At 47.5% G+C, this 27,044-nt stretch overlaps 4 protein-coding genes and 1 long non-coding RNA gene across 9 annotated transcripts; 2 read left to right on the top strand and 3 right to left on the bottom strand.

Annotated features, from left to right (window-relative positions):
• The first annotated feature begins 761 nt into the window (after nt 1-761).
• On the top strand, nt 762-3,904 carry LOC111075581 (augmin complex subunit dgt5). The gene is made up of 5 exons (XM_022368943.2): nt 762-957; nt 1,015-1,295; nt 1,352-2,552; nt 2,636-2,823; nt 2,916-3,904. Exons 1-5 carry the CDS (start codon nt 863-865, stop codon nt 3,179-3,181), a joined length of 2,031 nt encoding a protein of 676 aa, XP_022224635.2. The 5' UTR covers nt 762-862; the 3' UTR covers nt 3,182-3,904.
• LOC111075582 (lachesin) lies at nt 3,290-16,333 on the bottom strand. Its single transcript, XM_022368944.2, has 2 exons — nt 15,308-16,333; nt 3,290-4,669 (listed from the first exon to the last, which is right to left on the bottom strand). Exons 1-2 carry the CDS (start codon nt 15,861-15,863, stop codon nt 4,128-4,130), a joined length of 1,098 nt encoding a protein of 365 aa, XP_022224636.1. The 5' UTR covers nt 15,864-16,333; the 3' UTR covers nt 3,290-4,127.
• A 1,045-nt stretch (nt 16,334-17,378) lies between these two features.
• Nucleotides 17,379-26,920, bottom strand: LOC111075568 (centrosomin). Of its 5 annotated transcripts, none has more exons than XM_022368925.2 (8): nt 26,632-26,920; nt 22,864-22,907; nt 22,179-22,555; nt 21,829-22,104; nt 20,865-21,080; nt 18,625-20,797; nt 18,454-18,554; nt 17,379-17,587 (listed from the first exon to the last, which is right to left on the bottom strand). In XM_022368925.2, the coding sequence occupies exons 1-8, from the start codon at nt 26,814-26,816 to the stop codon at nt 17,552-17,554; spliced, it is 3,408 nt and encodes a 1,135-aa protein (XP_022224617.2). In that variant the 5' UTR covers nt 26,817-26,920; the 3' UTR covers nt 17,379-17,551. The 5 variants fall into 5 exon arrangements, with proteins under 5 accessions (XP_022224617.2, XP_022224616.2, XP_022224613.2 ...); XM_022368924.2 differs by lacking the exon at nt 26,632-26,920 and adding exons at nt 24,274-24,477; nt 25,974-26,192 and having other exon boundaries at nt 17,379-18,554; XM_022368921.2 differs by having other exon boundaries at nt 17,379-18,554; nt 26,632-26,919.
• On the bottom strand, nt 22,949-23,668 carry LOC111075570 (lysozyme 1). Its single transcript, XM_022368928.2, has one exon. The coding sequence runs from the start codon at nt 23,627-23,629 to the stop codon at nt 23,093-23,095; it is 537 nt and encodes a 178-aa protein (XP_022224620.2). The 5' UTR covers nt 23,630-23,668; the 3' UTR covers nt 22,949-23,092.
• On the top strand, nt 26,081-26,922 carry LOC121404580. The gene is made up of 2 exons (XR_005968081.1): nt 26,081-26,522; nt 26,605-26,922. It is a non-coding gene; the product is annotated as an uncharacterized LOC121404580 (long non-coding RNA).
• Nucleotides 26,923-27,044: the final 122 nt, after the last annotated feature.

The following is a 27,044-nucleotide window of genomic DNA, read 5'->3' as shown; positions in this document are numbered from 1 at the left end:
ATTATGGACTTGAGATATTGTTTGTAATTTCAGGCTCCAATTAATGCAGAAACTACTCAGTCTCTGTTTTGAAAGATATTAACGAAATTTTGCAGCTCACGACTACCAATAATAGGTATCAGAACCGGGATATATGTATTTATAACACACAAACATGTGCATTAATATGTAAAAAACATGTCAGTCTAGGATAAAATCATAAATAATGTTTCAATGGAGCTTGGAACAAAACATTTAACATCAATTAAAAGAAATAAGGTATACAAAAGTACATACGCATAGAAGATACTTGGTTGACCAGCAACACTGACGTAACATTTAGTCAACATTTAAGTTTTATGCTTTGGCCGTTTTTGTTTGAACCTTAATATGTAAACAATCCAATAAAAAAGAGTTCTAAAAACTAACCAATCCTGAAAAAAATTTATGTATCTATCGGATAAAATTATTTGTTTAGGGCTGAGAGTCCTAGCTAGCTGGTAATATTAAACGGAATATCAATATCGAGGAATATCAACGTCGAATGTTTTGAAAAAACAATCGATACTATCGTGATAGTATCGGGCTGAAATAATTATTTAACAACCATTGAAACCTTTTAGGAACTTGTCTATTGTAAAAATTAGATGCCACCTGTCGATTTGTTTACAAATTTGTCTTCGTATTTTATAGCAGCCAATCCAAACATATCAAAAGCGCAACGACTGTAGCTCAATACTATCATGATAGTCTCAAAACCATTGATAGTAGCGGCTAGCAGCAAAACATCGATACTATCGATAGTGCCCTCGATGGTTTGACACCTCTATTGGGCGCGCGTTTACAGAAATTTTCTTAATTACAGCTAATAATTCCTTTTAAAATGGCACAGTCTGATAAAATTGAGGCTTTTAAAGCGTGGGCCACAAGTCTCGGCTGCCCGCCCAGTGTCATACCAGCCGATGAAGATCTTAGAAAGTAAGTTCGAAGCCAGAGGCGCTGGGACACTAATGATTGTTGAATATCCGATCGCAGCATCTTCAAGTCGGGCTCCCACCATCTTTTTGATCAACTGCAGAGACGTATTCGACCGCGTGAAGAGGTGGCGGAGCTAAGGGCCAATCTGCTCATCGCCGAGGTGGAGCGTCATAAGAGCCTTGCCCTTATGCCCCTAGCATCGCGCAGCCTTCTGCCACCTCAGCTTCAAAGGCTGCATCAAATGAAGGAGCTGACGAAGCAGAAGGAGACGGCAGAGCAAACTCTGAAGGAGTTCAGACAGGAGTATGAACAACTTTCCGCCAGCATTAAATCAAAGAGTGAGCAACCCGCAGAACACAAAATAGCTTCTTCCAATATCCTACCTTGTCCACAGACATACAAACTATCCGGGCCAAGAACAAGAGAGACCTTCTGGAGTCCAAATGCAATATGCTGGAGCTAAAACTAGAGTCTATGAAAAAGTCGTATGAGCAGGAGCTGAGGAACAAGGCCCAAATCTTGGCCACAACACCGGTCAAATTGAATTCAGAGAACGCCAGCGAGAAGAAAGCCTCCAGGGTGGTTGAGCAGGCGCTCAAGGAACTAGATAAATTCTATGGTGTCTGCAATGACGAGACCAACAATGCCCACCAATTGGCCCAGGCCAAGGAGCGGCTGTGGAACGAAATGCGCAGCATCTTTGCTAAAACGCCGAATGCATCACTTTTCAATGTAATAATGAAGATCAAGGAGGAGCAGTTGCAGCACATAACGCAACTAAGTACGGCTAATAAGGGAAACACCCCAAAAGCCAAGCCCCTGTTGACCAACTATGAAGCGAAACTACTGCAGACCAAGGCGGAAATGCTGGGACTGGCGGCCAACTACCTTTCTGCTGATAAGGAGCTGCTCAAGCTGGAAGCTCGCTTCTGCCAGGAGTATACTCCTTTTGTTGACGAACTGCAGAAGAAGGTGAACAGCTTCAATCCCAGTGCCGACGTGGACAGCACTGAGGAGCTAATCAGCGACTTTCTTGTGCAGTTTACCATGCGAACTTTCAATATGGCCCGCAACGAGTACCTCGGCGAGCAAATTGAGCAGTTGCGCCTAGAGTTGAAGGCAGGCAGCAAGCAGTTGGAAGATCACGACCTACTTCTGGGCTCCGTGAAGCAAGTATACAGCGATATAAGCACCTCCATCCATCGCATACAAGAGGACATGGGTCAGCTCTCGCAGATAAAAGAGAAGATCCTCTACTCGAGGAACATGATGAAGAACTTGCTCGATGACATGCATGCAGCCACCCAGAACCAGAAAGCCAAGTCTCAGCTGATGAGCACCAAGCTAAAGGTCAACAACATGTCGATGCTGGGCTCGGAGAGCTTCTACATGGCCAACGACAGTGTGTTCTCCAGCACCAAGCTTGAATTTGATTGCAACACCAGCATTGCGAACTTCACTCTGGTGCCTGGTGCAGCGGGCTCGGCAGCTGCTCTCTCATCTGGTCCCGTCAAATTTGTGCCCTGCCACCTGCTCGAACTGAACACGTTCGCCGAAATGCCGCTGGTTAAGTTAAGCTTCATACCCCGATCCTGGTAAGTGGATAGTCCGATAGTTAATACTACCCCCAACATAATATTCAATATTTTTGTATGCAACTCAAACTCCTCTTTGGTAGCGCCCATTTGCTGTCGGCCAATCCGCTCATCGTTGAAGCCCAGGAGCTGGCCTCCACCGTTCAACTGGTGCCGGGCCATCTGCTGACACCCTTCGGGGCATTGCAGGAAGTCCGTAAACGCATTTTGTGGGCGTCAGCAATTGCCGCACACACGTCTGACTTGAAATTGAGTTTGCAGCCGTTAATTGGTAAGCTCGCATTCTCGACCCTTCCGAGTAGACATTTTGTCTCATTTCCGTGTCTGACCCCATCCATCTCTCCCTCTACTCCCTCTACACAGTGGATCCGCACGATTTGAAGCTGAAGGCACGTCGCCAGCACGAGGAAATCGAACAAAAGCTGGACAGCCTAATGGCCATCGCCGTGAAGTCCAAAATTTATTTGCAGAAGGCTGACCGCATCTATCGCTTCATTCTCGATAATCCGCTGCAACGCTACGTGCCTCCCACAAAACTCTTCAGCAACGGCACCTTTTCCGACTACGAGTCGGAGTTTAATCTCTATTATCGCATGACCACCATGGGTGCTTCGATGAGGGGCAACTAACTAAGCAATAAATTGTGAAAAATGCAGGCAATTCTGGCCCATGGAAATGCCATAATATGTTTAAGTTATGTACTATCCCTTGAAGGGAAATATAATACAAAACGCTCGTTACTTTTATATATTTTTATTCATTTTTTTTTGTTTTGTTTTGGTTTTTATATTTTAGTACAAAGTCGAAATAGATTTTTTTGCTACACCCTCATTAAAAATAGGGCGTACAATTTGTCGGTGTTCAAAAGACTTTCGAAATGCGCTTAGGAGCTAATGATGTACACAACGATGTTGCCTTCATTCGGATATGAATTTAGCCGCGATACCAATGCAAATTTGTAGTTTTGTTTTGGGGTGTGGTGTGTCATGTTTTGCAGAACGAAAATACTTTAATATTTATTAAATAAACATAAAATACTCCCATAATTCTGAGATGTGTACTTGGAATGCTGTGATGTGTGTCGTCGTCGTCGTCATTGTCATTGTCTTTTGCTTAGAATAAAATACATATTTAAAACATATACAGAGCCAGATCAGAAAACAAAACGGACGAATGTGGCGGCTGGGTTCGGCTTTTAGGTTCTAAATAAACTATATCGACTGTTCTGATCTAGTTATCGTGGGCCCTTTCACTTAGCGTACTTAACTTAAGACATAATATTGGACGTTTGAAGATTGGACAGGGCGAAACGGAAAAGGAAAAGGAAACAGAAACAGAAACTACAAAACAAAGACAGGAACAGAGGGAAAGAGAATCGAAATGAAACATTTTCTGGAGTCTGGGTGGTGGGGAGGGGGAGGGGGATATTCATTTGCGACGTCTGTTGGTTGGATCTGTATATGATGTAGGTTACTATATAGCTATGTGTGTATAGTATATATTTATGTATTCGAGGGCTGATTGATGTTTTGGACTTGGAGCGTTTGTAGTCAGAGTCAGTGCGGGACCATTGGCTTATCTGGTGAAGAGCAGCGCCATCAAGATGCCCACCAGGGCAAAGGAGGAGGCAGCCACATCCTCGGCTCCGGCATAGGACGCCCGACCACAGGCCGGCGGGCACACCGGAATATTGGTCTCAAACAGATTCACACGGGCCTCGGCCTCGCCAAAGCGATTGGTGGCCTTGCACACATAATCTCCGTACTGGCGCTTCTCGATGGTGATCACACGCAGCGTCGAGTCGGTGACCTCGTCGGTGGTGGCAAAGTGCGAGATGCTGTAGTGCTGGTTGTTGGCCAACTGGATGTCATCCTTGGTCCAGACAATGGCCGGCGGTGGGTAGGCCTCAATGTGGCACTCCAGATCCATGTCATACTGCAGCATCTGGCCGAGACGGGGCCGCGGCGCGGTTATCACTGGCGAAAACTCCACCTCCACGTTAATGTTGCGGCGATCTCCCTTGCTGACACCGTTGTCGGCCACACAGTAGTAGGTGCCGCGGTCCTCCTTCTTCACCGACTTGATTCGCAGTATATTACCCACATAGGTGGCACTATCTGGAATGGACAAAAGACAAAAAAGAGATGCGATCATTAGTAAAGTGTAGGTATTATATATATTTATTTGTTTAAACATTTATTTATCTCTTTCAGTGCGCGCGTTCAAGTGAGAACAGGCCACGCGATTAGTGCATGTATTAATGAAGCGGCTCTAAGCGGATCGGGCCTCTGCCCTTTGTGTTTGTGCAGTCAAAAAAAATAGAGTCAAAAATGTAATTTTAATGAGCCAGCCCGGGCCACATCCGTTAGCACTTTGTGTGTTGTGTGGGTGACCTTTTCACTGTCGTCCACGCTCTCCCCACTCCCACCATTCGCTCCACTAACAATGGCAACGTTAATGACCTCTAACAAGTAAACCATTTTGTTGCTGGTGTGCCTCTGCCTCTGCCTCGGCTTTGGCTTCGACTTCTGCTCGTTTTGTGCTGCCAACTAATTTTGAAAAACTCAGAGCGCGCCTGCACTTAGTCATAAGTGCACCAAAGGATAGCACAAGAGGGGGCTGGTGGTGGTAGTGGTGGTGGTGCATTGCAACAAGCAACTGAAGCGTAAACGGGAATACGAATGGGGAATAGGAATTGCAGTGCGAAAGGTGCGCTCAGCCTCAGTGTTGGTTCGGCTCATAACCGGAAGTTGGCTCAGCGCAATGAGAGATGCAGAGAGATGGAGATGGATAGGGAGAGGGAGAGCAACGAGTGCAATGAGCCCAGGGATCTCTCAGTGCAGTCGCTCAGTCTCCACCCCACCCCTTTCAACCACACAGAGAGATGTACGAGTGCTCGTTGTACACACAGGGTATGGATGTACGAGTATATGTGTCTGTGGCTGCTCTTCAAACATTTGCCAAAACAATTCAGGCTCAAACAATTGACACAAACTACACGGAAGGAGGCAGCAGGAGAGAGTGAGAGAGAGCATTGACCAAAACTCTGGAATGCCCTGGAAATATGTTGCAAGCGAATTGCATGCCAAATGCGGGCCGAAGGGATTGAGCGGGAGGGAGGCATGCTCGTGCCTACTCGACTGAAACATTTCAAATTAATTGCGACTGGGAATCGAAGTAACACATTTCATTAAAATTGGATTGACAGCCTGTCCCCCCCTCCTGCATAGTAATCGACATGGCAATGGGTTAAGGCGGCCGGCCTCCTACCAATTGCAGCAAATTGAACAAACGATGCTCTTCTGCTGGCAGGGGGCATCATCGTGATGCGGGCATTGGAGGAAACAACGCAACGAAACTCATTTCAATATTAGAAAAGCACACACATGGCAAACACTACTCACTCAAGTCTCCGAATACTACAAATATCCATGGAAGACTCCAGAGAGTGACGCAGGCGAGGGCTTTGTTTAATTAGTCCAATGGAGAATGATTCACTACGGAGCAGCGTGAATAGAAAGCATTTGTCGCCCCAATTGGACACTAGCCAAAGCCCAGCACTTCAGCAATATACGAGTGGAGCGAATGCGAGAGGGAAATGGAGCTACTTCTTCACATTTCTGGGGGATCAGATCATTATATACAATAACCCTTGGGTGATGATCTAACTCCAGGTTTCTCTGGCAAAACCCTTGTGGAATACGAGTATATGTATATATAATCATCTTCAGATGAATAATTGATACAACTAATGGATACTTTTGGAATGGAATATTATATGGAATATCTCTACCCCCCCCCCCTATGTGTATACTTAATACTGATCTATTATGATCTTAATAATGCAAGCCACACAAATAATGCAAATCATATTTATGCACATCAAAGTACAAGCTGTAAAAATTAATTTTTCCCTTTGGAAAAAACCAATTAAATTTGTTGCGTTTGTATTTACGAGCGTTTACTGTGCCTGTGCCTGTGCCTGTGCCCGTGCCTGCCAGTGGGCTGTCATGTCATGTGTACTCGAATAGGCCCAAACAGGTTCTTTCTCTATCCCTCTATCCCAGTTTCTGTTTGTGTTGCCGTTTCTGCTTCTGCCTCGCAGCGAAACTTTAAGTGCAGCAGCGTGACTGGGCCTGGCCCCGATCTGGTCTTGGACTTGGTCTAGGTCTCAGCCTAAGCCTAAGCCCCAAACGCAGCTGCAATGGCACAAGCTCTGGCTCAGGGCTTGGAGTTCATCGGGGGAGGAACCACTCAAAATGACAAATGTCCAACCGTAGTAAAGTGTTGAGTTTGTTTTGCTCTTTTACTGTTTGCTTGTAGGTTTTTTGAATTTATTTTTTGTCTATTATTATATGGACAGAGCATTTGCTTTGATGGACGCCCGCGTGTCTGCTGGAGCACGAAATGATATGCAAGTCAGGTAAGGCAGTGGAGTGGAGGCAGAATTCAGAATTCCAGAATTCCAGAATTTCAGAGTTCTTTGTGTTACCCAAAAAATGTGTCGCCTGTAAACCGTTTTACCGTTAGCATGTAAACTATAGTTATTTCTCTCTATCCCTCCCCCCTCCTTCCATATGATTCCATATGCTTGGGCTTTAGTGTTGTGTGGAGAAGAGGTCGCGCATGCGCATAATTGGGGCGTGTCAGAGAGTGGCAAATATTTAATTGCTAATTAGTTATGCGACAGAAGAGAGATCGCACACAGAGAGAAGGAATGACAGAGAGAGAGAGAGAGAGTACACAGATGGCATTTTCTTGCAAGTTGAACAATTTCCGAGTCTGTTTGTAATTAAACCCGATATAAATGCTCTCCGAATTGACTCCAGATCTGGTTCATTGTCTGCGCCCCACTCTCCAGAGTTCAAATGGATCGCATAGAAGAGCAGACAGTCATTGAAGCAGAACACCCCTCAGGATTGGGCAATGTAGTGCGGGGAATTAGAGATATTTGGGACTGTATTTATGAATCAAAAAACATTGTAATGGCTTCAAATTACAAACCAGACTCATATATCACTAACAACCCAAACGAGAGACAGGCAAGGGTTGGTCTACGAAGATCTACCTATGCGGACTGTACCTCTGCCTCTGGCTGGTCTGTTCTGTTCTGCTGCCAAAAAGCAAACATTAAATATTGACAAATTATGAAGAAAATTTCAGTGCAATCAAACTAATGAGAGAGCCCCGAGCTGAGCGATGCTGCAAGCAGCCCGCATGTCATCAGGGCCCAATAAAAGCGAACCAAAACAGAACCGGAAACACACAGATCTATAGAACCTGCAGCACATACATACATACATATGCACATACATATGTGCATACATAGTATCATATCCACAATCAACCAACCATCATCCATCATATAGAATCTTGGGCATGTGTGGAGTAATTTCAGTTACTAATGAGAGAATTAAAAACACTTTGCTCGGCAGGATGATGCGGCTGCTTTGCTTCCAGGGGAGGAGTGCACTCTCTGACAACTAATGAAAGGAAAACAGAAACAGAAATGAAAAGAAAAGACAGAGACACCGCGGAGGAAGACACCGGAGTGTGCAGAGCCCAAAGAGTCGGCACAGAGTAATGAAAAATCAGACAGCCCAAGCAGGCTGGCAGGCAGGCAGGCAGGCAGAGGAGGCACCATTTGTTTTGGTCCGGACCTGGCCGGGAACAGAACCTGTCTGGGACTGTCTCCGCCTGCCATCAAACAAAATGAAAACAACGTTGGCAACACCCTTACCCCCATCCCATCCCATCCCAAGTCTATCCCCTCTCCCCTGGCAAACAGCCAGAGATAAATTGTCAGTTAAAGGCAAACGAAAACAAGGCCCAAGGAGAAGGAAAATTGTGCAAAGTGCAAAGGCAAAGGCAAAGGCAAAGGTGAGAAGTGATGTGGACGAAGTGCAAGCAGGTAGATATCTGGAGCTACAATGGTCTGGTCTGGTCTGGTCTGCTTCTGACAGGATCCCAGTTATAACCAGGAATGGGAACGCTACTGCTACTCTGCCCCATTGTGCCGCCACAGCGATGACTCTCGAAAAGCGAGCGCAAGAGGAAACGGAAAATGCATTGAAAACCTTGACAGGGTTCACCTGGTAGGGTCTGGTTGCCCCTCACTGTGGCAGGTGTATGTATGTGTAGGTAGGAGTTCTGTAGCTGTTCGCTTGTGTGTGTGTGTGTGTGTGTGTGTGTGGGTGCATTCTATGACCCAGGGTCTTTGGGTCTTTGGCGCTTGGATGACTTTCAGTGGCCGTCAACGGTTAAATGCGTCAGCGTTATGAGACGGGCGCGCTCGCTTGGAAAATTTGTGACAACTTGTGGAAAGGAAAGGAAAGGAAGGGGTTAACGTTACTCGATTACCGCCACCGTTTCTAATGGTCTTAAACTATTTAAAAGCCGGCTGACGGCTGCCGCCGTGCCCGCCATTTTGTGAGCAGGAAACCACCACCGAAACATCCTGGAAATGGAAATCGAATTTGGCATGCAAAAAAGTATGTGCACCAATCACAGGGCAGGGCCCAGACGCCCGTGAGGGAAAAATTCGACCAAAAAACACAGTAGCAACGGCAACGGAAACAACAGCTAGCTGGAAAAAACATTGATGCAAGCGCTTTCCCTTTCCCCGTTTCCCTTTCCCCTTTCGCCGAGAGAGCTGTGTCCGTTGAGGGGTGTGCGCCTGCTGTCTGGGCCCGCAGCCATATTTGATTTTCATTTTTCCTTTTCAATTTCCTGCAATTTGGCAAGGAAAGCGCACTAGACAGCACCTTCGACTGCAAACTTGAAATGTCAAAAGATTCGGAGCAAACAGTTCCCTGAACCGAACCCGTACCCGTACCCGAACCGAGCTGAGCGGAGCTGAGCCGAGAGCATCGTCATGTGGAAGTTATGAATGTTAATGCAACGCGAGCTGCGAGCTGCGAACGGCGAGTGACTCATCGTCATCATAATCCAGTGGCGAAACGGGTGCGCTTTTAATGACGCTTCGCATTATTCGCGCCCACTGCACACACTCACAAACTCCAGGCACGAACCCCAGCATATTTACACCCAAACCCATTCCAGTCCCAGTCCAATCCAATCCATCATGGCTCTAGGCGAGTCACAGATGGGTCATGTCTCTCATTTCTACCCCCTCTACCCACACACCCACTGCTGGTCCCACCTTCTCAGTGCTCTGTTGCCTGTTCTGCGTACGGACTGGCAAAAATCCAATTAAAAAGTGCACACAATGTTTTTCCTCTAAAATGATTTTCACTTTTTCTCATTTCGGTTTCGGTTTTTTTTGGTATAATGGGATTGACCAAATCCTTCCATTTTTACCGTGTGTGGGAGATTGATTTGATTGTGAATTCAGCTTTTCAGCTTGATTGCATTAATAGGCGTCGAGCGAGACCCCGACGCTTCGGTTCTGAAGGGTAGAAGCTTTTCTGTGTGCATTCCACGCAAGAAATTAATTTCTAGATGTCAAGCTACTTGGGATTACTTAGAGCTATGAATCTCTTTCCCGGAGTGCAGTTTCCATGAGGTCACCAGCTGAATTTTCAAAGTTCTTGTCTTGCCCCAGAAGTCAAGTGTGGACAGAGTTGATTAAACCCACGACGATGATGGGAGCGTATGTCAGCATCTCTCGTTCCTCGCTCTCGCCAGCACCAACACCTGGCAGAGGCCGTCTAAGAAGCCGCAAAGTCTGCTACCCATCCACATCCCCAAACATCATCATCATCATCATCATCATCATCATATGGTGATAATCATTCTCACAGTCATGGTTATATTTTATGGAGAAAATTGCATGCCTGTGCAAATTTGTCGCCTCTTCCTGTTTTGTCACCCAAACTCATCAAGGAACATCCATCCACATTCACGTCCACATCCACATAAGCTAAGGGCTTTCCTTGTGTTGGTGTGGGGGGTAACCGCTGCATACACACCCACACACACACACACACACAGATGCACACAGAGATACTCATATATCGAGCCTATAACAAGCTCTTGAGACATGTGAATGCACCCACTTTGGTGGGTAGCGCGCGCGCCTCAGACACTGCCTTCGCCTTGAAACCGCACACAGCGACATGGAGACACCCTCCAGTTGCACCCCCTCTTCCTCCCACCATACCCCATAGAGAGAGAGAGAGAGCCCCGTCCATGTCCACCGCCCGACCCAAGAGGCAGACTCTGTTGTTGACTTTTCAAAAGTGATTTTCTTCTTTCGAGTAGTACATTATAGCAACCCGAGTTATGCGGCCTGGCATGCCATTTATTGGATTACACTCAGCACTCACTCTCTCTCTCTCTCTCTCTCTCTCCACACTCACACTCTCTCGACTCTCTCCTGTGTCTCCGTCAACTCAATTGATGTTTGCTCTTCGAATGGATGGGTCTGACTGTACCGTAGCACCCGCTTACAAAGCATAAATCAAGGCATGAAAAGAAAACTATTAAAATAGCAATTACGCCAAAAAAGAAAACTGGATAAGCGAGCGAAGGAAGGTTACACAATGTATGGCATACTCCTCGTATGTAGATCCCTTGTGAGCCCAAGTGCCTAAACAAATATTGACTAAGTACCACAGCAAACAATGTGATTGCAGACTGCAAAGAGAGAGAGAGAGAGAGAGAGAGAGAAAGGAAAGCCGTGTATCCTTTGTGAGTGTGATAAGGATTAAAAAGCCGGTCGGTTGGTCGGTCGGTCGGTTCGAAGGTGAAACATGCAGCTAAAAGTGCTAAATAAATACAGGAATTGACGCACAAAGAGCGCTCCGTGAATTGAAATGAATTCTATTTCTCTTATTTCTCTCACTCTTCCTCCTCTCCTCTTTCTCTGGTGTGATAAGCTCCGTAGGTGAGGGGTGTGCGGGGAGCGGCACAAAATGGCTTCAGTCAGTCCCACAAGGAAACTGGGACGACAGACGGACGAGAGCAGTTCAGCTATTAACTAACAAGTTATTACTTCAGGTTGAGTTAATACCATAAAGGGCTACGCTACCCCTCCACTGCCCTACTGCACTGAGAAATACATATGTATAGTCAGTCGTAAGCCCTGGCTGGCTGATGAAAGATCTCTAAAACTTGATCATTAAAAGGGGAATCTGCAATCAGACAGGCCATAAAAAAGTGAAAATCTAAGCACAAACTTGGCCCGGAAATAGAAATTGTATGCTTAATTATTCTATAATTTTGCGCAGTGTATGGTGGCGGACAGTGGTTGCCCCATGTTGACCAGGTGGTCGTTGCCCCAGCAACCAACATTTATAAACAAGTTTTCCATGGCAGTACGTCATCATCACATCAGCGTTTATCGTTCTCGTTCTCGTTCTTGGTCTCGTTTCGTTTCGTTTCGCATTGCTTTGACTTTGCAACAAAGAGGATGCAATTGCGGCTGCAAACAGGAAGAGGAAACGGCCCCAGAAGGACCAATAAAAACATGCCCATCATCAAAGGACTCCTCCCTCTCCCTCTGCCTCTGCCTCTACCTCAACCTCTCCCTGTACCTTCGTAATTCTGCGTGCGCAAAACCTAATTACTTGCAAATACTTTTCAAACTCATTCCCAGCTGCTGCCTCGAGCATTTGAAGAATGTTTTTTCCATTATTCATTAAATGGGAATCTGGGTTGCACTGGGGAGGGGTCCTCCTCCTCAAATCGGGCAACTAATTTGGCCATTGGGCACACGCCCTGTTGAGATCTGGAGAGGAGCATCAATTGCGCATCGAAATGTTTAAGCGTAAATATTATTAAATTTATGATTTGCTTTGCACCCTTCAGAAGCTGTTTCACCCAGAGAGTGGCAGAGAGAGTGGGTGAAATTGCATTTGTATTTAAGGGCGCGATTGGAGTACTTGATAATGCTCACTTGAGTTTAATTCGCAATTTGCCATACAACAATTTGCATAAAAGTAAATCAAGAGCAGCAGAGGGAGGGGTGTCCATAGAGCTACTGTGGAGCGAGCAGAGCTGATCTAGCCAAGACTTGAATTAACCTAGAACCATCCATAGGAGTGGGAGAGTGGACCCATAGAGAATATGCTATCCCAGCACTTTCGCTGGCTCACCCATAATTGCACAATTATAGTTAATTGACCATGATCCGAGGATCTCCCGCATTCAGTATCTCGTATCCATGCCTCGATCAGAGATAAGTATCTCTGAGATGCTTCACTTCCTGTTCTGAAACTAAACCAAACAATAACCCAAATTTCGACAGCTGTCTGCGATTGAAGTTTCAGCTAAAATATTCAAATCCGAACTCAGCATTCTTTGCAGAAAACAAACGCCGACCGTTCTGTCCCTCCTCACGTGAGTAGTAGCTCAAGGTGAGGTTTATTATGGAAATACGATTTTGCTGTGGCAAGCACGAATGCCAGGCCAGGCCAGGCCAGGCCAGGTGTAAGTGCAATGCACATGTCTTTGTTTACTCATTCATACACAATTCTTCTCCCTCGGGGCTATCTCTTGCATGGCGCTGTTTGGCTGTTCAATAAAAAACGGAGAATAACCAATTGATTTGCATGGCAACACACAAATTGGCATGGACTCCCGACGCTCGAGTCCAGCCCAACACCCCGAAAACTGCTCTGCTGGCAGAACGGAAATGGTTGATTAGGGGTTCCTCCGTTTTGGTTCTTGGGCGGGACGCAGGCCCGTGCTTCTGGTACTGCTACCCTTTTCGCCTGGGGGGGGTTAGGGGTTGCTTAGACAGGGGATCGGATCGGATCGCATCGCGGTCGTTGTTTGTTTGCACTTTACACAACACAACACAACACACACACAAGCATACACAAATTTGCCCCCGGAGCCATTGTTTGGGTTACCTTTTTAGCTTGTAATTTATATATTTTGTATATTTTGTATTCTTCGATTGTATTCGCCGGCTATCAAAATAAAAATTATGTAGCCAGGCGAACGGAAGGTAGCGGCAGAAGGAAGGCTGGGGAGGGGCAGAGCCAGTCCTGGCCAGGGGTGTGACAGAGGGCGGGGCAGGGCAGGGCAGGGGCAGAAACCATGCTCTCAGGCTCGCTCATTGTTTGTTGTTTACTCTTTCTTTCATTCACGGTTCTCTGGATTTTTTGCTGCACTGCACCCCCCGCACCCTACCCCACCCCACCCCACCCCACTCCAAAGCCTAGGCCGTGTCTGATATGTATGAACGTAAGAAACAGCCCTCCACTGCAAAAAGCATTTGCACGGGCCGTTTGTTCCTCCTGATGTTTGCTTAAGCCCATACCTTTGCCCATGCCCATGCCCATGCCCAGGACCTAGGACCGGAGACCATCAAACGTTCCGTGGTATATACGGTACGTTTTCAAGTTGCGGAAGCAATTGCGCGTGCTGAAGTTGTCGAATGCCTCAAAAACTCGGAATGGAAATGGAAATGGGAATGCTGCATAAAGCACAAAAGGCAACAACTCCTCCAGTTCTCTTCAGAGCACGCCTTCTGCACTGCCATCTCATCTCTCCACCCTTGCAGTGCCTGGGATGGTTCCTGCATGGATGGATGGACGGATGGCTGCATGGATCGCCTCGTTGGCGCATTTCAAAGCCTGGGTTTGTTTGCTTAAGCTCTTTAAATTAGAGCGTGAAAAAGTGTGAAACTCCACGCAGAAACCTCCTGGTAAACACTGGACGCCCAGACCCAGACCCAGCCACAGACCCGTACCCTGGACCCACCCTAGGGCCTTTGATTTATGGGAACGGCAGGAAAAAAAAACGTTAAGCCATTTCTGACTTGCCATGAAGCGTATCCACGTTATTGTGGTTCAGTTTATAGCTTCCGAGGTCCATTTTTGAGCATGCTACTCAAGTATGGTATTGGGTTTGGATCCCCGCTCATAGAAGCCAGAACAGAGTCAATGTCAATTAAAGATTGCACAAGTTCAGTTCAGATACGACGCCCAACGAGCAGCGTACTGTGTAGTGTAGTGTAGTGTAGTAGGGTGTGCCCGCCATTCCTTTCCAGGTATTAAGCATTAAGTATCTATCGGATTAGTTACACTAATTGCTTTTTGGTTGCCGCTGCTGCTGCCACTGCCGCTGCCGATGACGCTGCGATCTTGTTAAGAAACCATTACGGGATGGTTCGGAGTACGCAGGGTTCATAGTTCAGGTAGAGATGGAGAGATAGAACAGCAGCTAGCACCTGTACGGGATTAACCTTGTACAAAAATGGTGCATTCTACCTGTGGACCAAATTATTTTATTAGCTTTTCCCTTCTTTTCGGGAAAGGCTCTACAAGAAATACAAAGAAATGGAAGAGACAAAGCATTTGGCACTTGTGCAGCATGGAATTTCCAATGAAATTTCACAGCGTGCACCCGCACAGCAATAAAATCAAGGGCCTCTGGCACTACCACTAGAACCGCTCCCTCAACGAAAACAATTGCGAAATAAAGCCACCGAACAGGTTGGCTGTTTGGGGTTGCTTGTGGGGCAGAAAGAAGGTGAAAGAAGACAGCAGGCAAAAGGCATAATAGCAACAACTAAATAAACAAAGCTTGAGAGGTGACGCCTGAGTGAGTCACGGTCACTCACACACACACACACAAAAGCACACTCTCTCAGCTATGGTCAAAGCGGGACAGACAGACAGACATGCAGAGAGAGAGAGGAAAGAGAGGAGAGCGCCAGAACAGAGCCCCCCCATCAAACGTTGTACATGTACTACAATGCATGGGTTAAACGCCCCACATCCCACATGGAAAACGGTAAATAGCAATTTCGAAATATAAAAGTTTGTGGAAGAAAGACTCACCCGTTGGCAGAATGGCATTGTTCTCGCGACGCCATGTGATGGACGGAGTTGGGTAACCGCTGGCAAAGCACTCCATTTGGACCTCGCTGCCCTCGCTGGCCACAATCGATTGCGTGGAGTTGTCGGAGATGACGGGCGGGCGGCGCACAGAGAGCTTGACTTCGGCGCTCACCTTGTGCACGGTGGAGATCACCACCTGACAGGTGTAGGTGCCAGCGTCCGTCTCCTGGATGTCCTTGATTTGCAGCTTGTAGGTGGAAGAGCTGGGATCGTAGCGCAGCGAGAAGCGCGAGTCTTTGATGACGAGCGTGGAGCCCGTGGAGAGGAAGACGGGATCCGAGTCGGTCTTGAGGAAGAGTACGTTGTACTCCTTGGCATACTGAACGGAGCAGTCGAACTCGACAGTGCCGCCGATGTCCTTGATCTGCTCCTGTGTGATGTACGAAATGGTTGGCGTCCTCTGCGCCTCTGCCTGCGTGGCGAGGAGGGCGAGTCCCAGCAGAAGGGATCCAGCTACCGTGCCTCCCACGTTATTTACCATCTTAGGGCGCCACATATTATTGGTGAAACTGTGTTGAATGAATTCTCCTGAGTTTCGCGTGCGCCAAATGTGAAAAAGCGCCCAGCACCACACCCTACACTATCGAGAGCTGTTAATAACGCGCGAGCGGAGCTGAGAGCGTGGGGAATGGAATGAATTCTTGGCTGAAGAAAAGACGCTCGCCAAGCTACGCTCCACGTAGAAGAGAGAAGCAAGAGAAGACGACTCCAAAATAACACAGGTAATGCTGTTTCGCTTGCTTGCACGGGCAAGAGCGGATGCTGTTTGCAAGACACACTTGTCGGCTCGCTCTAAGCTGGTTTTCAGACTCTTTGGTCTCTCTCAGTGCCGTGCCTCTTAACTGGTTGAGTATGTATGCATGTAAGCCGAGTTTGATCAGCCAGAGTACTTTTCACACACGACGCGACAATTAACAACTTGACTCTTCGAATGGCGCGCAACGAATAAAAAAGTCACTTCGAAAATTGCGCCTCTATAACTATACAGCAGTGTGACCGTGGATTCATCGATCAAAATACCGTCTCACCCTCAAAAATATACCAAAATATACCTTCTCATTATCGTAAATGTACCGAAGAAAATCATATACGTAACTACACACTTGCTACATGTCAACAACATATTTACGAAGTATGTATGTGAATACCTCTAATTAATGTTAAAATTCATTTTTCTCAGATAATCATATATTTTAATATAATTAGATTCTTCTAAATATATCTAGATCCTGATTCATGTTGTTCTTATCTCCAGGAATACCTTAACCTGTCAAAATTGGTTGCTTTAAAATTTGAAAATATTTCTTGTATACCTACTATGATGGATCTCGTTAGTTGGAGCGACTTGGCGGTAACATCCTTTTATTTAAAATAAGGCTATGTTCTTTACCATACCTCCAAAAATTATATTTAATAGATTGATGAAATTGATTATATATAGCATTCTATTCGGAACCCAATTTCGACGTTAAAATATCCAACCGTCACTCCTGACGAGCAATAATTTGTTAGTGAGGAAACGATATTGCTATCTATCGCTATTTTGTATATAGAGGTGGCGGACATTTTAATTTGTATCACATCACACATACGATATATCGTATTGACCGTTAAATAAGTGGCAGCGCTGCGTGCATTTCAAATATTCCTTCCCAAGGAAACCTGGGTACAGTCAGCAAGGTGGCCCAGCCCAACGCAGCACAATGCAACCAACATAATAATATATTTACCTAATAAACGCATAGTTACAAGTGGCAGCGATGTTTTGCGAAAAAGGTGACTTGACTGTGACCGCACCATGGAGATCTACAGCAACAGTTTTGTCTATTCTCTAAATACAAATTAGAAGTCCAAGTCACTCAGGCTGCGAGCAATAAGTTCGACCAGGAGGAAGTTGTTTTAGAGGCCAACCAAGGATTCTAAGAGCCTACTGCGCCTTTAGGGAATTCTCCCCGCAGGGCTTTGCCTTGGCAGTGACATCCTCTTCGAATTGCCACACATTACATTCTTCTTCTAACGAAATATTTTATTCCATAAAACGACATGGTACAAGTTACTTAAGATTCTAGGTATTGTTCATCGAAACTCCAGGACAGCGTGGAGCTACTTTTTACACATTGTACAAAATGAGGCTTCAATACAAGTTAATCGATTGGATGGCAACGACCATTGCGGCGGTACAAATCAAACAATTATTTCAATATCCGTTTCGATGATCAACTGAAATCGAGGATTCGGAGCGGGAGGATTGAAGAAAAGAAAGCAAAGGTTAAGAGCAATAGATTAAGCAAACCCTCTCTGTAGCTACAACATGCAATTGATGGGTTATTGGGCAAAAAAATAGGGACAAACTAAGAGATGTTCTTATGTTTAGCTACAATTGGGGATATATATATATATACACATATACTATACATATGTCATTCAATATGAATGAGTGTGCCAGGTTCTGGTTACATACATTTCTTCAGTCAGCAGCATCTAGAAATTTTGTTAAGTTTTCTGGGGAGGGGTGTGATAAAACAGGTGTGATATTTCATTCATTGAGTAAATCTTCTTGATCAATGTTAGCATTATTGTGTGTGTTCCCTATACAGTCTTTAGAAAATGCAAATAGGTATTCATATTAATAGCTTCGTTGTTTCGGTTGTTCGGTTCTGTTCGTTCATGGTACAAAAAGAATACAGGCACATAGCACATACAAAATTAAAAATTAATATCTTGTTAGCAACGTAAAAAAACAGAAAATGTTTACACAAAAATGAATATTAATGAATAGAACAGAAGAACATGGCAAGGAGAATGGCAAACGTCTAGTAACAAATGGATGAGCAGTGAGATGATATGAGACTCTTCGATTAATGCTGATATAGTGGCCGACGACGTCAAATCAATTGTTATAACTCATTCTCCATATTTGAGCGTACGTTTCGCAGCACATTGTGCGTTTTTAGTATTTGATTCTTGATGTCTTTTTCGACTTGTGCTTTTGCTTTGTTAGCCAGACGCAACTTTTCGTAGGTGTCTTCGAATGCGCGCTTGGTGCGGATTAGTTTACGCTTCAATTCGGCATTTTCTTGATCTACCTTGGCACAGTCGTGTGCTGTTGCTGCAGATGGCTGCTGCTGCTGCTGCTGTTGCTGGGACACATTCAATTCAATGTTGCCAGTGTCAGGCGAAACGGGTTCTGTAAATGGAATAATACAAAGATTTAGTGGATGGTTCTCCCTCGAAGAATCGAAATCTAAAATGCTTACCATCTTTAGCACCTGACAGCGTCTCACTCTTCATTTCCACAGTCGTGAGTAGGGCACGCTGTGTGGCTGGACACAGCTCAACGCTGGAGATCCGGCCGGCGTCGCTCTCTATACCCAGATCTGGCGAGAAGCTGTGTACGCGCCCTCCCCCCACTGCCATGCTGGCCGGCACGGTGGAGTGATTGCCAGTTGGTGGTCCCATTGGCACTGCCACCTCCTCCGACGTGTATCCCGACTGCGACACATCGCTGCTGTTGGAACGAGCTGGCAGTTGGCGCTGCTGCCCCCCTTTGAGGAGCTCCAACTGCAGCCTCAGCTCCTCTGTGCGCTTCTCCAGCTGCAGTTTGTCGCTGTAGGCCTTGGTCCGTTCCTTGACCGCCTTGGAGGCCTGCAGAGTGCTTTCGTCCAATTGTTTTTTGAGCGAGCGCGTGGCCAGCTCGTTCTCCACTAGAGTCTGCTTCAGCTCCAACTCGTTCTCCTGGTGGCACTCCAGGGACCTCTGCAATTCGATCAGCTGTTGGGCCTGCTCCTGGTATAGGCTCAAAGCCACCCAGTCTCGCTCGAGCGCCTCCTGGTGCAGGCGCTGCACTTCCTCGAGCTTCTGCGCTGCCTCCAGCCTCAGCTCCGCCAACTCGGCCTGTGCCTGGTCCACAGCCACGGCGTGTTGTTCCTCCATTTCCAGGAGCTGCTGCTGTGCGGCCTGCAGTTCCATGTCCGTGATTTGCGCATCTGCAGTCAATGTGCTCTGGGCCAGCTCCAGCTGATCGATCTGCTTGGTCTTTAGATCGACCAGACGTTGGAGCTCGTCCATCTGCTGATCCTCCTGCGTTCCGATGGCCTGCAGATCGGCCGTTAGGGCCTCGTTGACGGCGCGCAGTTGCTCCATTTGCAGGGAGATCTCCATGCAGCGCAGCTGCTCCTGCTTGTAGCGATTGTCCAGATCCACCAGTTGGCATTGCACGTTCAAGACGCGCTCATCCCTCTGGGCTATCTGCTCCTCCAGCTGAGCAATGCGCTCGCTGGTGCGACTGCGCTCCTGCCTGGCCGAGCAGGCGCGCCGGCCCTCACTTTCCGATTCGCTGGGCCGGTTTTCGGTCGTCGCCAGGCTGTGGGAGGTCTCCTCCAGTCCGATGCGGGCCAGGGAAACCTTACGGTCCGGCTCGGACCAAGCTTCCGATTCGCTCTGGTTGTCTAGCTGCTGGGTGGGGAGGGGCAGGGAGCGGCGCTCCTTTCGCTGCTGCTGCCCGTCTGTGCTGCGACGCTTCTCCAGCTCCCGCTTCAGCGCCTTGTTCTCGGCCTTTAGATGCTCCAACGTTGGACTGATGGAGGCACCACCGCCAGCAGAGGCGACGGCGCGTATCTCCTCGTGGGAGTTGTACGTCTTGTGGCTGGCATCGGCCTCTGCATCGGCATCGGCATCTGGATCGGTGTACAGCATCTCGGAGAGATTGCATAGCTGGGCGAGACTCTGATCGGCCAGCGAGGCGCCAGTGATGTTCAGCGTCATGTTGAGGCTCTTGGACAGGTCCAGGCTGCGGTCGACGGCTCGACGCATGGCATGCCGCCTATCTGCGGCCAGCGCACCGAGGACATCCTTGTGCTTGAGCAGCGAGTTGAGGAACCCGGCCAGCTCCTCCAGGCGGTTGGTCAGCACACCACAGACATCGGCGCACTCGAGGCGCCACTTATTCGCGCTCTCGGCGTCCGCCTGTACCTGGCGCAGCTCCTGCCGCAGTTGTCCAATCACCGCGCTGTTCTGCTGATCGTCTCCCAGACGATGGATGAGCACGTCCACCTTCCGCTGCAGCAGCTTGTTGCGTTCCAGTGCCTTGGAGTACTCCAGTTCGGTGAAGGACTGCTGCAAATCAATGGAGCCATTGGATTCTTCGTTGATCTGCGGCAGGGACTGCTGCTGGGTGGCGGCCACCAACTTGGTAAGGCGCTCCACCTCGCGGTTCTTCTCCCACAGCTCCCTGTTGACCAGATTCTGCAGATTGGCCGTCTTCTTCTTAACCTCCGCCTGCAGCTGTTTGATCTTCAGCTCCTGCTCGGCCATCGTGAGCTCGTACTGTTCCTTGAGGGCCGAGGATATTTCCAAAGAGCAGGCCTCGTTGTCACTCAGCGAACGGCCCGTTGCCGATGGCGATATACTGGCCTGGCTGCTATTATCGTTCTGCAAACACATGGACACATAAATTTCAGAATTGTTAACAGGCAATCCATCCCCTGGCAGCACTCACTTCTTTCTTAACAGAATTCTGCTCTGGCTGGTGCTGCTGCTTCTGATGCTGGTTGAGCCTTTTGATCTCCCTGTCCTGGCTGCTCAACTTCTGCATTAGCTTCTGTATGGTGCGGCAGGCCTGCTCGTGGATGCGTTCGCGCTCCTTTACCTTCTCCTGGGCATCCTGCAGCTCGCATATTTTGTCCGCCAGTTGGGCGTCCATCTCCTGCTTGACCTGCAATTGAAAGCAAACGAATGTCTAGAGTCTCTTTGGAGTAACAATACTCGTATTTATTGCCTGAAACAGCGGTTCGAATAATTCAAAACGATAAATTTGTTCCCCCCGAAAAATGTTGCAAACAAAACCGAAACTATTAACCGAAACTCGATGTATCCACGATGGTTACATCAAGTTCATGTTGCCCCACATTTTGGCAAAGAACTGGCGGAGTCCCGCAAGGCTGGGCAGCGAGTAGGAAGTTTGTAAGTGGTTCCCTGGCGCAGGGATTGGCAGCCGGAACAGTTCTCGGGCACAGTCATTATGCAGCATCCGCTGATACCGCTGACCCTGTGGGCGACGGGGGCGTTTAATTGATTGACAACTCCTGGCGATGAGAGGGTTAGGGGTAAGTCACCTTTTCTGCATCCACTGGCATTGCATAGCCGTTGCCTCCAATAATACTGACCGACGACGCCGAGCTTTGTTTGCTGCTGCCCAGCACACTGATCGCCGAGAAGTTTGAGTTCAGCGACGAGTTGCTGGCAGTGCGCTGCAGCCCAGGCCCAGGCCCAGGGTTGCTACAATAGGCGTTGTCCAGAGGAAACAGAGCCGCCTGCTGACGCCTTTTAGCGTTGAGTGAGGCAAAGGGGTTTTGACGCCGCAGCAAACACAAATCCACCTCCTGCCGACTGATGTTGGCCGCGTACTCATCCAATCTACTCTTCAGCTGCTTTCTTTCCCATTCCATTTTGTTGTTGTTTACCTTACTTACATTTGCCTCGTCGCTGCACTGCATCCCCTTCTCGAATTGCTCCAACAGTTCGGCGTTCTTGATGGCCAGCTCCTGGATCTTGGCCTCGCAGGAGGACAGCGTCTCCTGATGCTCGGCCTGTGCCGATTTCAGCTGGTCCTGGCAGGCTATCTGCCGCATGCCGGCCTCGACCAGCTCCTGCCTCAATCTCAGCACCTCAGAGTCCAAGTGTTTTAGCTTTTCATCCAGCACCGCTCTGGTGTCTCCCTCCTGGGCGGCTTCCATTTCCTGAAATGCCCAAGTGGGGAATAAAGACGGGAATTGGACGATCCGATCCAACCTTCAAAACACTCGACACTCACCTCGTAGTGGCGCAGATGCTGCTGCAGCTCATCGATCAGCGCTTGGCTCTCGGTTTCCGCCTTCATCTGCATCTCTTCGTGCAGGGATATGGCCCGAGCGGCGTCCTTCAGCAGCTCCGTCTTCTCCTCGACCGTCTTGCGCAGCACCTCGGCCTCAATCTTTGCGTCGATCAGCTGCTTCGACAGAGACTCGCCCGAATGGTTTGTCCGATTGTGCCCCAGCTGGCTCTCCTCCATGAAGTAGAGGCGCAGCTTCAGATTAAAGTTCTCCTTGCGCAGCGTCGACATCTGCTCCTCCACGTTCCGCATAGAACGGCCCGGCATGGCCAACGGCGAGTGGCTGTCGCCTTGCAGGCGGCCCGCATCGAAACTGGCATCTGTGGGAGAAACAAGGAAACGTCCAGGACACAGTGAGTGGACTGACTCTAAAGGAGAGTTTATGTTCGGTGCGCACTGCAATTGAATGAATTTCGCGACAAGCAGCGACTGCTTCGCGGCTTCCGTTCCATGCTCAAGTATAGATCCGTATAAAAATATATATATTCAAACTGGGAAGACCGCTTCGATGTGTTGCCAAACCCTAAATACTATAAAAATCTGTGGCTTCCACATTAACATTATTCGGGCCACCTACTGGGATGGGAAGCCTGGAAGCTGGAACTTCCCGCTGGTGCCTGGTACTTACATGAGTTTTCCATGGTCACATCTTGCAAGACTCCGGGACTGGTGCTGGAATGGAAAGAGTGGAATGGAATAATTAAGGCTCTGGGATGATGACCTCTGGATGACACAGCCAAGTAAAAAAAACACTCAAACTCAAACTTAAACGTTAATTAATATTTTATTTGCACACATATTTCGGCAGTGATGTCATAAATCCCACGAACCCGCGCCTGACCCCGTCCATACGTCCGTCAGGCACAATCTGCCAGCTCTGACTCACTCTCTGCACAGCCGCTGGTGGTGGTTGTGGTGGTGTTATCATTGCCCGTCTGGAAGCACTCATCGATGCCAGCAGCGTCCAGCGTGCCGTTGCAGAACTGACCGTACACCGACCAGGCCGTCCAGCCCTGCTGCCTCCGTATGACCCTCGCACACTGCACGGCCATGGTAATGTCGTCGCTCAGCAGCCGCGTGCAGTTCACGTTGCACTCGTTGAAGGCATAGTAATCCGTTTGATTGGGCGGCGAGCACCAGAAGCGATCGCTGATCTGGAACAAGCCATAGTCCCGGGAGCCATCCGCATTGGCCTGCCCCACCGCATGCGTGTTGAAGCGGCTCTCGAATTCCGCAATGCACAGCCACAGTGGCAGCTCCGACTTGGGCACGTCCAGGATGTAGAGCTGTCCGGCCAGATCGCAGGGCTTCAGTCGAACGGCCAGGGCCAGAACCAGGAAGCACAGGCATAGCAGCAGCGGCAGGCATAGCACTCCACCACTTGATCGGGCCATTCCAAGTGAGTTCCAGTCACGTACTGGGGCTCTGAGACGCTGGCTCTGACTCTGACCATCAGCTGTATCGAAGCTTAATCGGAATCCAAACCGGTTTCAATTATTTGGCCCGATCTGTTAGTGGAAAATCTACGGACAAATGCAACACTATTCTATTTGTGGCTTGCATTGCATTGCACTTTAGACTGGCGGCTATTAATTAATTAATTAGCTCCCTGCCTCCCCCTTATTCGTGCGCTGGAAACTAGAAGTGAACTGAATGTCCAAAACAATCCTAGGCCATATACGCTATATGTACGAGTATATTCGTATACTTTTAATGATCTCCAACTCTTGTAGGCTCTCAACTGAAGCGTAAAAATTGTAGCTCAGTGGGTTTTTATGGCATTAAAACTCTTTTTTGAAACTGAAATCGTTTGATAGCCGAACCGAACCGAACCCTCTTCCATGATCCACGATCATTTCGAACTATCTTACAGTTCTGGTGGCGGAACACACCCATTCAAAGTTCTGTTCTTTTTTTGGCAAACTGAATTTCAGTTCAATTCACAGTTGAATGAGCACAAGTCGTATGATGCTTAGAAGTCACTTCCGCCCCTTAAATCTATTCCCCATTCAGTCAAATGAATGAACCATTTACTTACCAGAATGGACTGCTGCCCGGGTTTAATGAGAATCGCTTGTACGGCGAGGAGCCCTGTGTTTCATTTGAGTTATTCAGAGACGTAGATCGAAATATACCCGCCATAGCTTTCACGTTTTCTTCAACATTAGACACTTTTATTTATGTATGTAAGCATGTACATATAATATTGTTCACTTTTTGAAGTAGGGCTGTTGCGGAAACTCTATATTTGATATTTAAATAGGTTTTTTTTTGGTTTATAATTAAGAGCAGACACGTCACCGCTTGATGTTGATGTTGTTGCTGTTCTTGGCTTTATTCCCTAAATACCGCGCGATGCTGCACGGCACACGACAGAAGATAGACGACAGACCACAGACTATGTCCCGTCCCAAGGGGCAGCAAACTATGAGTCATTTGCTGCTGCTGCTGCTGTCTGCTGTCTAAGGGGAGCGCAGTGAGCCGTAGGGCGGAAGAAGCTTCAAAGAACCCGACAACCCGGTGGATAGGCATAATATACTTCTATGGATTGGATGGACGGCGCACTCGATGCACATTTTAGCACAGACCAGGCCCCTGCCATAGATGCAGCAGCACTTGGACACTCTCACACACAAAGACCACATTTATTTTGGGAAATTAGCAAAACGAGCAAAGGAAGAGCCGCACGGCAGTATAACGAACGACAATCGCTGGCCAGGCCAGAATACACAGGGCGACGAAAACTCTGCCAAACATTTGCACTCATTTGTTGTGGCGACGGCTCTGTCCGTGCCATAGCTATGGTTACTAGAGGCGCTCTTGAAAATCAATGGTCTCCCGAACAACAGGTGGACCCTAAACTGTGCGGTGGGAGACGTGTTAGGACGTGTCCTGTTGACACCTGAATTGAACCCTCTCTTGGCTTTATAGCCCCATACCGCGGCAGGTAACCAAATTAATCCCATTGCCGCCTCAGTCATCTACCTGGCTACCTGGCGCGACTCTCGAGTGGGTGTCAGGCTATGGATAATGGCACACAAAGGCGCCTGCAGTCTGCAGTATTCAACAGAGCGATACAATAACAATAAACAGTAGTGCAGGAGCACAGCATATTGAGTGATATGTGAGGGTTGGGGGGCACTTAATTTGCCGTTAATGCGGGGACTCTGAATATACATACATACATATGTATGTACGTGCATCAGACACTGTACTTTATCCCGGCAAGGGTAGGCAGCCACACAAAGGAAGCGCAAACCCCCTTCCATCCGATCGGTACACGGGGTTAATCTCCTGCTACATACGCGTGTAGATATTAACTACACACATGTGTCACTTTCTGTTCGTCTGATAAGGTGGGATATCTACGGTTAGGAGGGCTTGGCGCTGCTGCTGATATGGGTGTGGATTGTGGATTGAGCAATTGGGAATCCGCTATTCAACAACAAATTAATTTCTATACTTTTCCGTGACTAAAATTAGCCACAGCATCGCTGGCGACACAACAAATTAACAACAACAACAACGACACTGACGGGCGCGAGAGATACTCTACATGCAGCGATGTACATACATATATGTATATATATATATATTTCGTTGTACATCCGCGCATAATCACACAATATTTTGTTCGTTTCGCATCCTTTACATGTTATCTACAGATGCAAATGCATTTATTTACATATATTCTGTAACCGTATAAACAATTGTAACTTCACTGTTATCTTCACTCACATATATGTATTTACACACGTACGATAGGCGACCCTTTTGATTATTTAAACTGCAAGTTTGTTTTCTTATTATTTACATATGCATGTGTATGTATTTATGAGTGTGTGTGTGTGATATATAGAACAAGAGCGAATGGCGCAAGCACAGCAAACGAATAGAATATCAGCGCGAAATTAATTCAAAATATTCTACGTCCAAATAAACCGAAAGCCAGAACATAAATGACTGAACAGAAACACGGAGAGACGGAGAAAAACCAGCAGCCTCATCTGCTCTGAAAAAGGAAAATGCGCTCAGTAAAACTCGCACACACTGAAAGCAGATGCTACGCATTTCCCACTGTACCCGGAGCGGATTGTACGCTGCTCTCGCTTGCTCTCGTGAAACTTTTGGGGTGGGTAACAAACGCGACGGGGCAGAATATGTATGTATATGTATGGCATGTGGTATGTACATAAGGGAGGCTTTCACGGACTCGGAGAGCCACCGCAGAGAGCGTATTGTATTATTCTCCGATCAGCAGATAAATATATTGCTTGCGCACAGTGGGTAAGATCGAGATGCGATGGGCGTACATATGCCCATCATCTGTTCTGGGTAAAATAAAAACAGTCTTCCCACATATTGGCAGGTATTATTATGCATTTTGGCTACTTACTCGTCCACACTTTTGGACAGGGCTTCTGCCAGTGTCCTCAGCACTTTTCTGTCTATCTCGGCCGCTCCATTCTCCTCGAGGAAACTGGTGACAGTCTCAATAAGAGTAATTTCCTTCAAGGACGAGGCGCAGGTGAGATTTGCGTTGTCGCAAATGTCGCGAAGAGCCTGCTTGGACTGATCCATGTCTGTGGGTCCCGCTCCGGTTGATTTTTACTAATCTGTGGTATTTTGGTTAGCTTATTTCAGCGAAATTTTAGTTTTAATTTGATAAGACACAAAACACAAACAAGTATTGTTTTTTTTTTTTGGAAAAATTACCGCGCATTTTCAGCTGTTTTCGGCGTCTGCTATCGAAACATTTTCCGGATGCAACCTTGTCAGTAGGTGCTGCAAAACCATCGATGGCACTAT

Source organism: Drosophila obscura, unplaced genomic scaffold (genome assembly GCF_018151105.1).
Source record: "Drosophila obscura isolate BZ-5 IFL unplaced genomic scaffold, ASM1815110v1 contig_25, whole genome shotgun sequence".
Taxonomy (NCBI): domain Eukaryota; kingdom Metazoa; phylum Arthropoda; class Insecta; order Diptera; family Drosophilidae; genus Drosophila; species Drosophila obscura.
This window is presented reverse-complemented; position numbering and strand designations above follow the sequence as displayed.

What these genes read in the sequence shown, in the direction of transcription:
- LOC111075581 (XM_022368943.2), top strand. Translation starts at nt 863, where the DNA reads ATGGCACAGTCTGATAAAATTGAGGCTTTTAAAGCGTGGGCCACAAGT. An exon ending in CGCCAGCATTAAATCAAAGA is followed by an intron (nt 1,296 to 1,351) that starts GTGAGCAACCCG and finishes CCTTGTCCACAG; the next exon opens with ACATACAAACTATCCGGGCC. An exon ending in GAGTTTGCAGCCGTTAATTG is followed by an intron (nt 2,824 to 2,915) that starts GTAAGCTCGCAT and finishes CCCTCTACACAG; the next exon opens with TGGATCCGCACGATTTGAAG.
- LOC111075568 (XM_022368921.2), bottom strand. Translation starts at nt 26,816, where the DNA reads ATGGATCAGTCCAAGCAGGCTCTTCGCGACATTTGCGACAACGCAAAT. An exon ending in TGTGACCATGGAAAACTCAT is followed by an intron (nt 22,556 to 22,863) that starts GTAAGTACCAGG and finishes TTTCTCCCACAG; the next exon opens with ATGCCAGTTTCGATGCGGGC. An exon ending in GCTGTCAGGTGCTAAAGATG is followed by an intron (nt 18,555 to 18,624) that starts GTAAGCATTTTA and finishes TTCCATTTACAG; the next exon opens with AACCCGTTTCGCCTGACACT.
- LOC111075570 (XM_022368928.2), bottom strand. Translation starts at nt 23,629, where the DNA reads ATGGCCCGATCAAGTGGTGGAGTGCTATGCCTGCCGCTGCTGCTATGC.
- LOC111075582 (XM_022368944.2), bottom strand. Translation starts at nt 15,863, where the DNA reads ATGTGGCGCCCTAAGATGGTAAATAACGTGGGAGGCACGGTAGCTGGA. An exon ending in CAATGCCATTCTGCCAACGG is followed by an intron (nt 4,670 to 15,307) that starts GTGAGTCTTTCT and finishes TGTCCATTCCAG; the next exon opens with ATAGTGCCACCTATGTGGGT.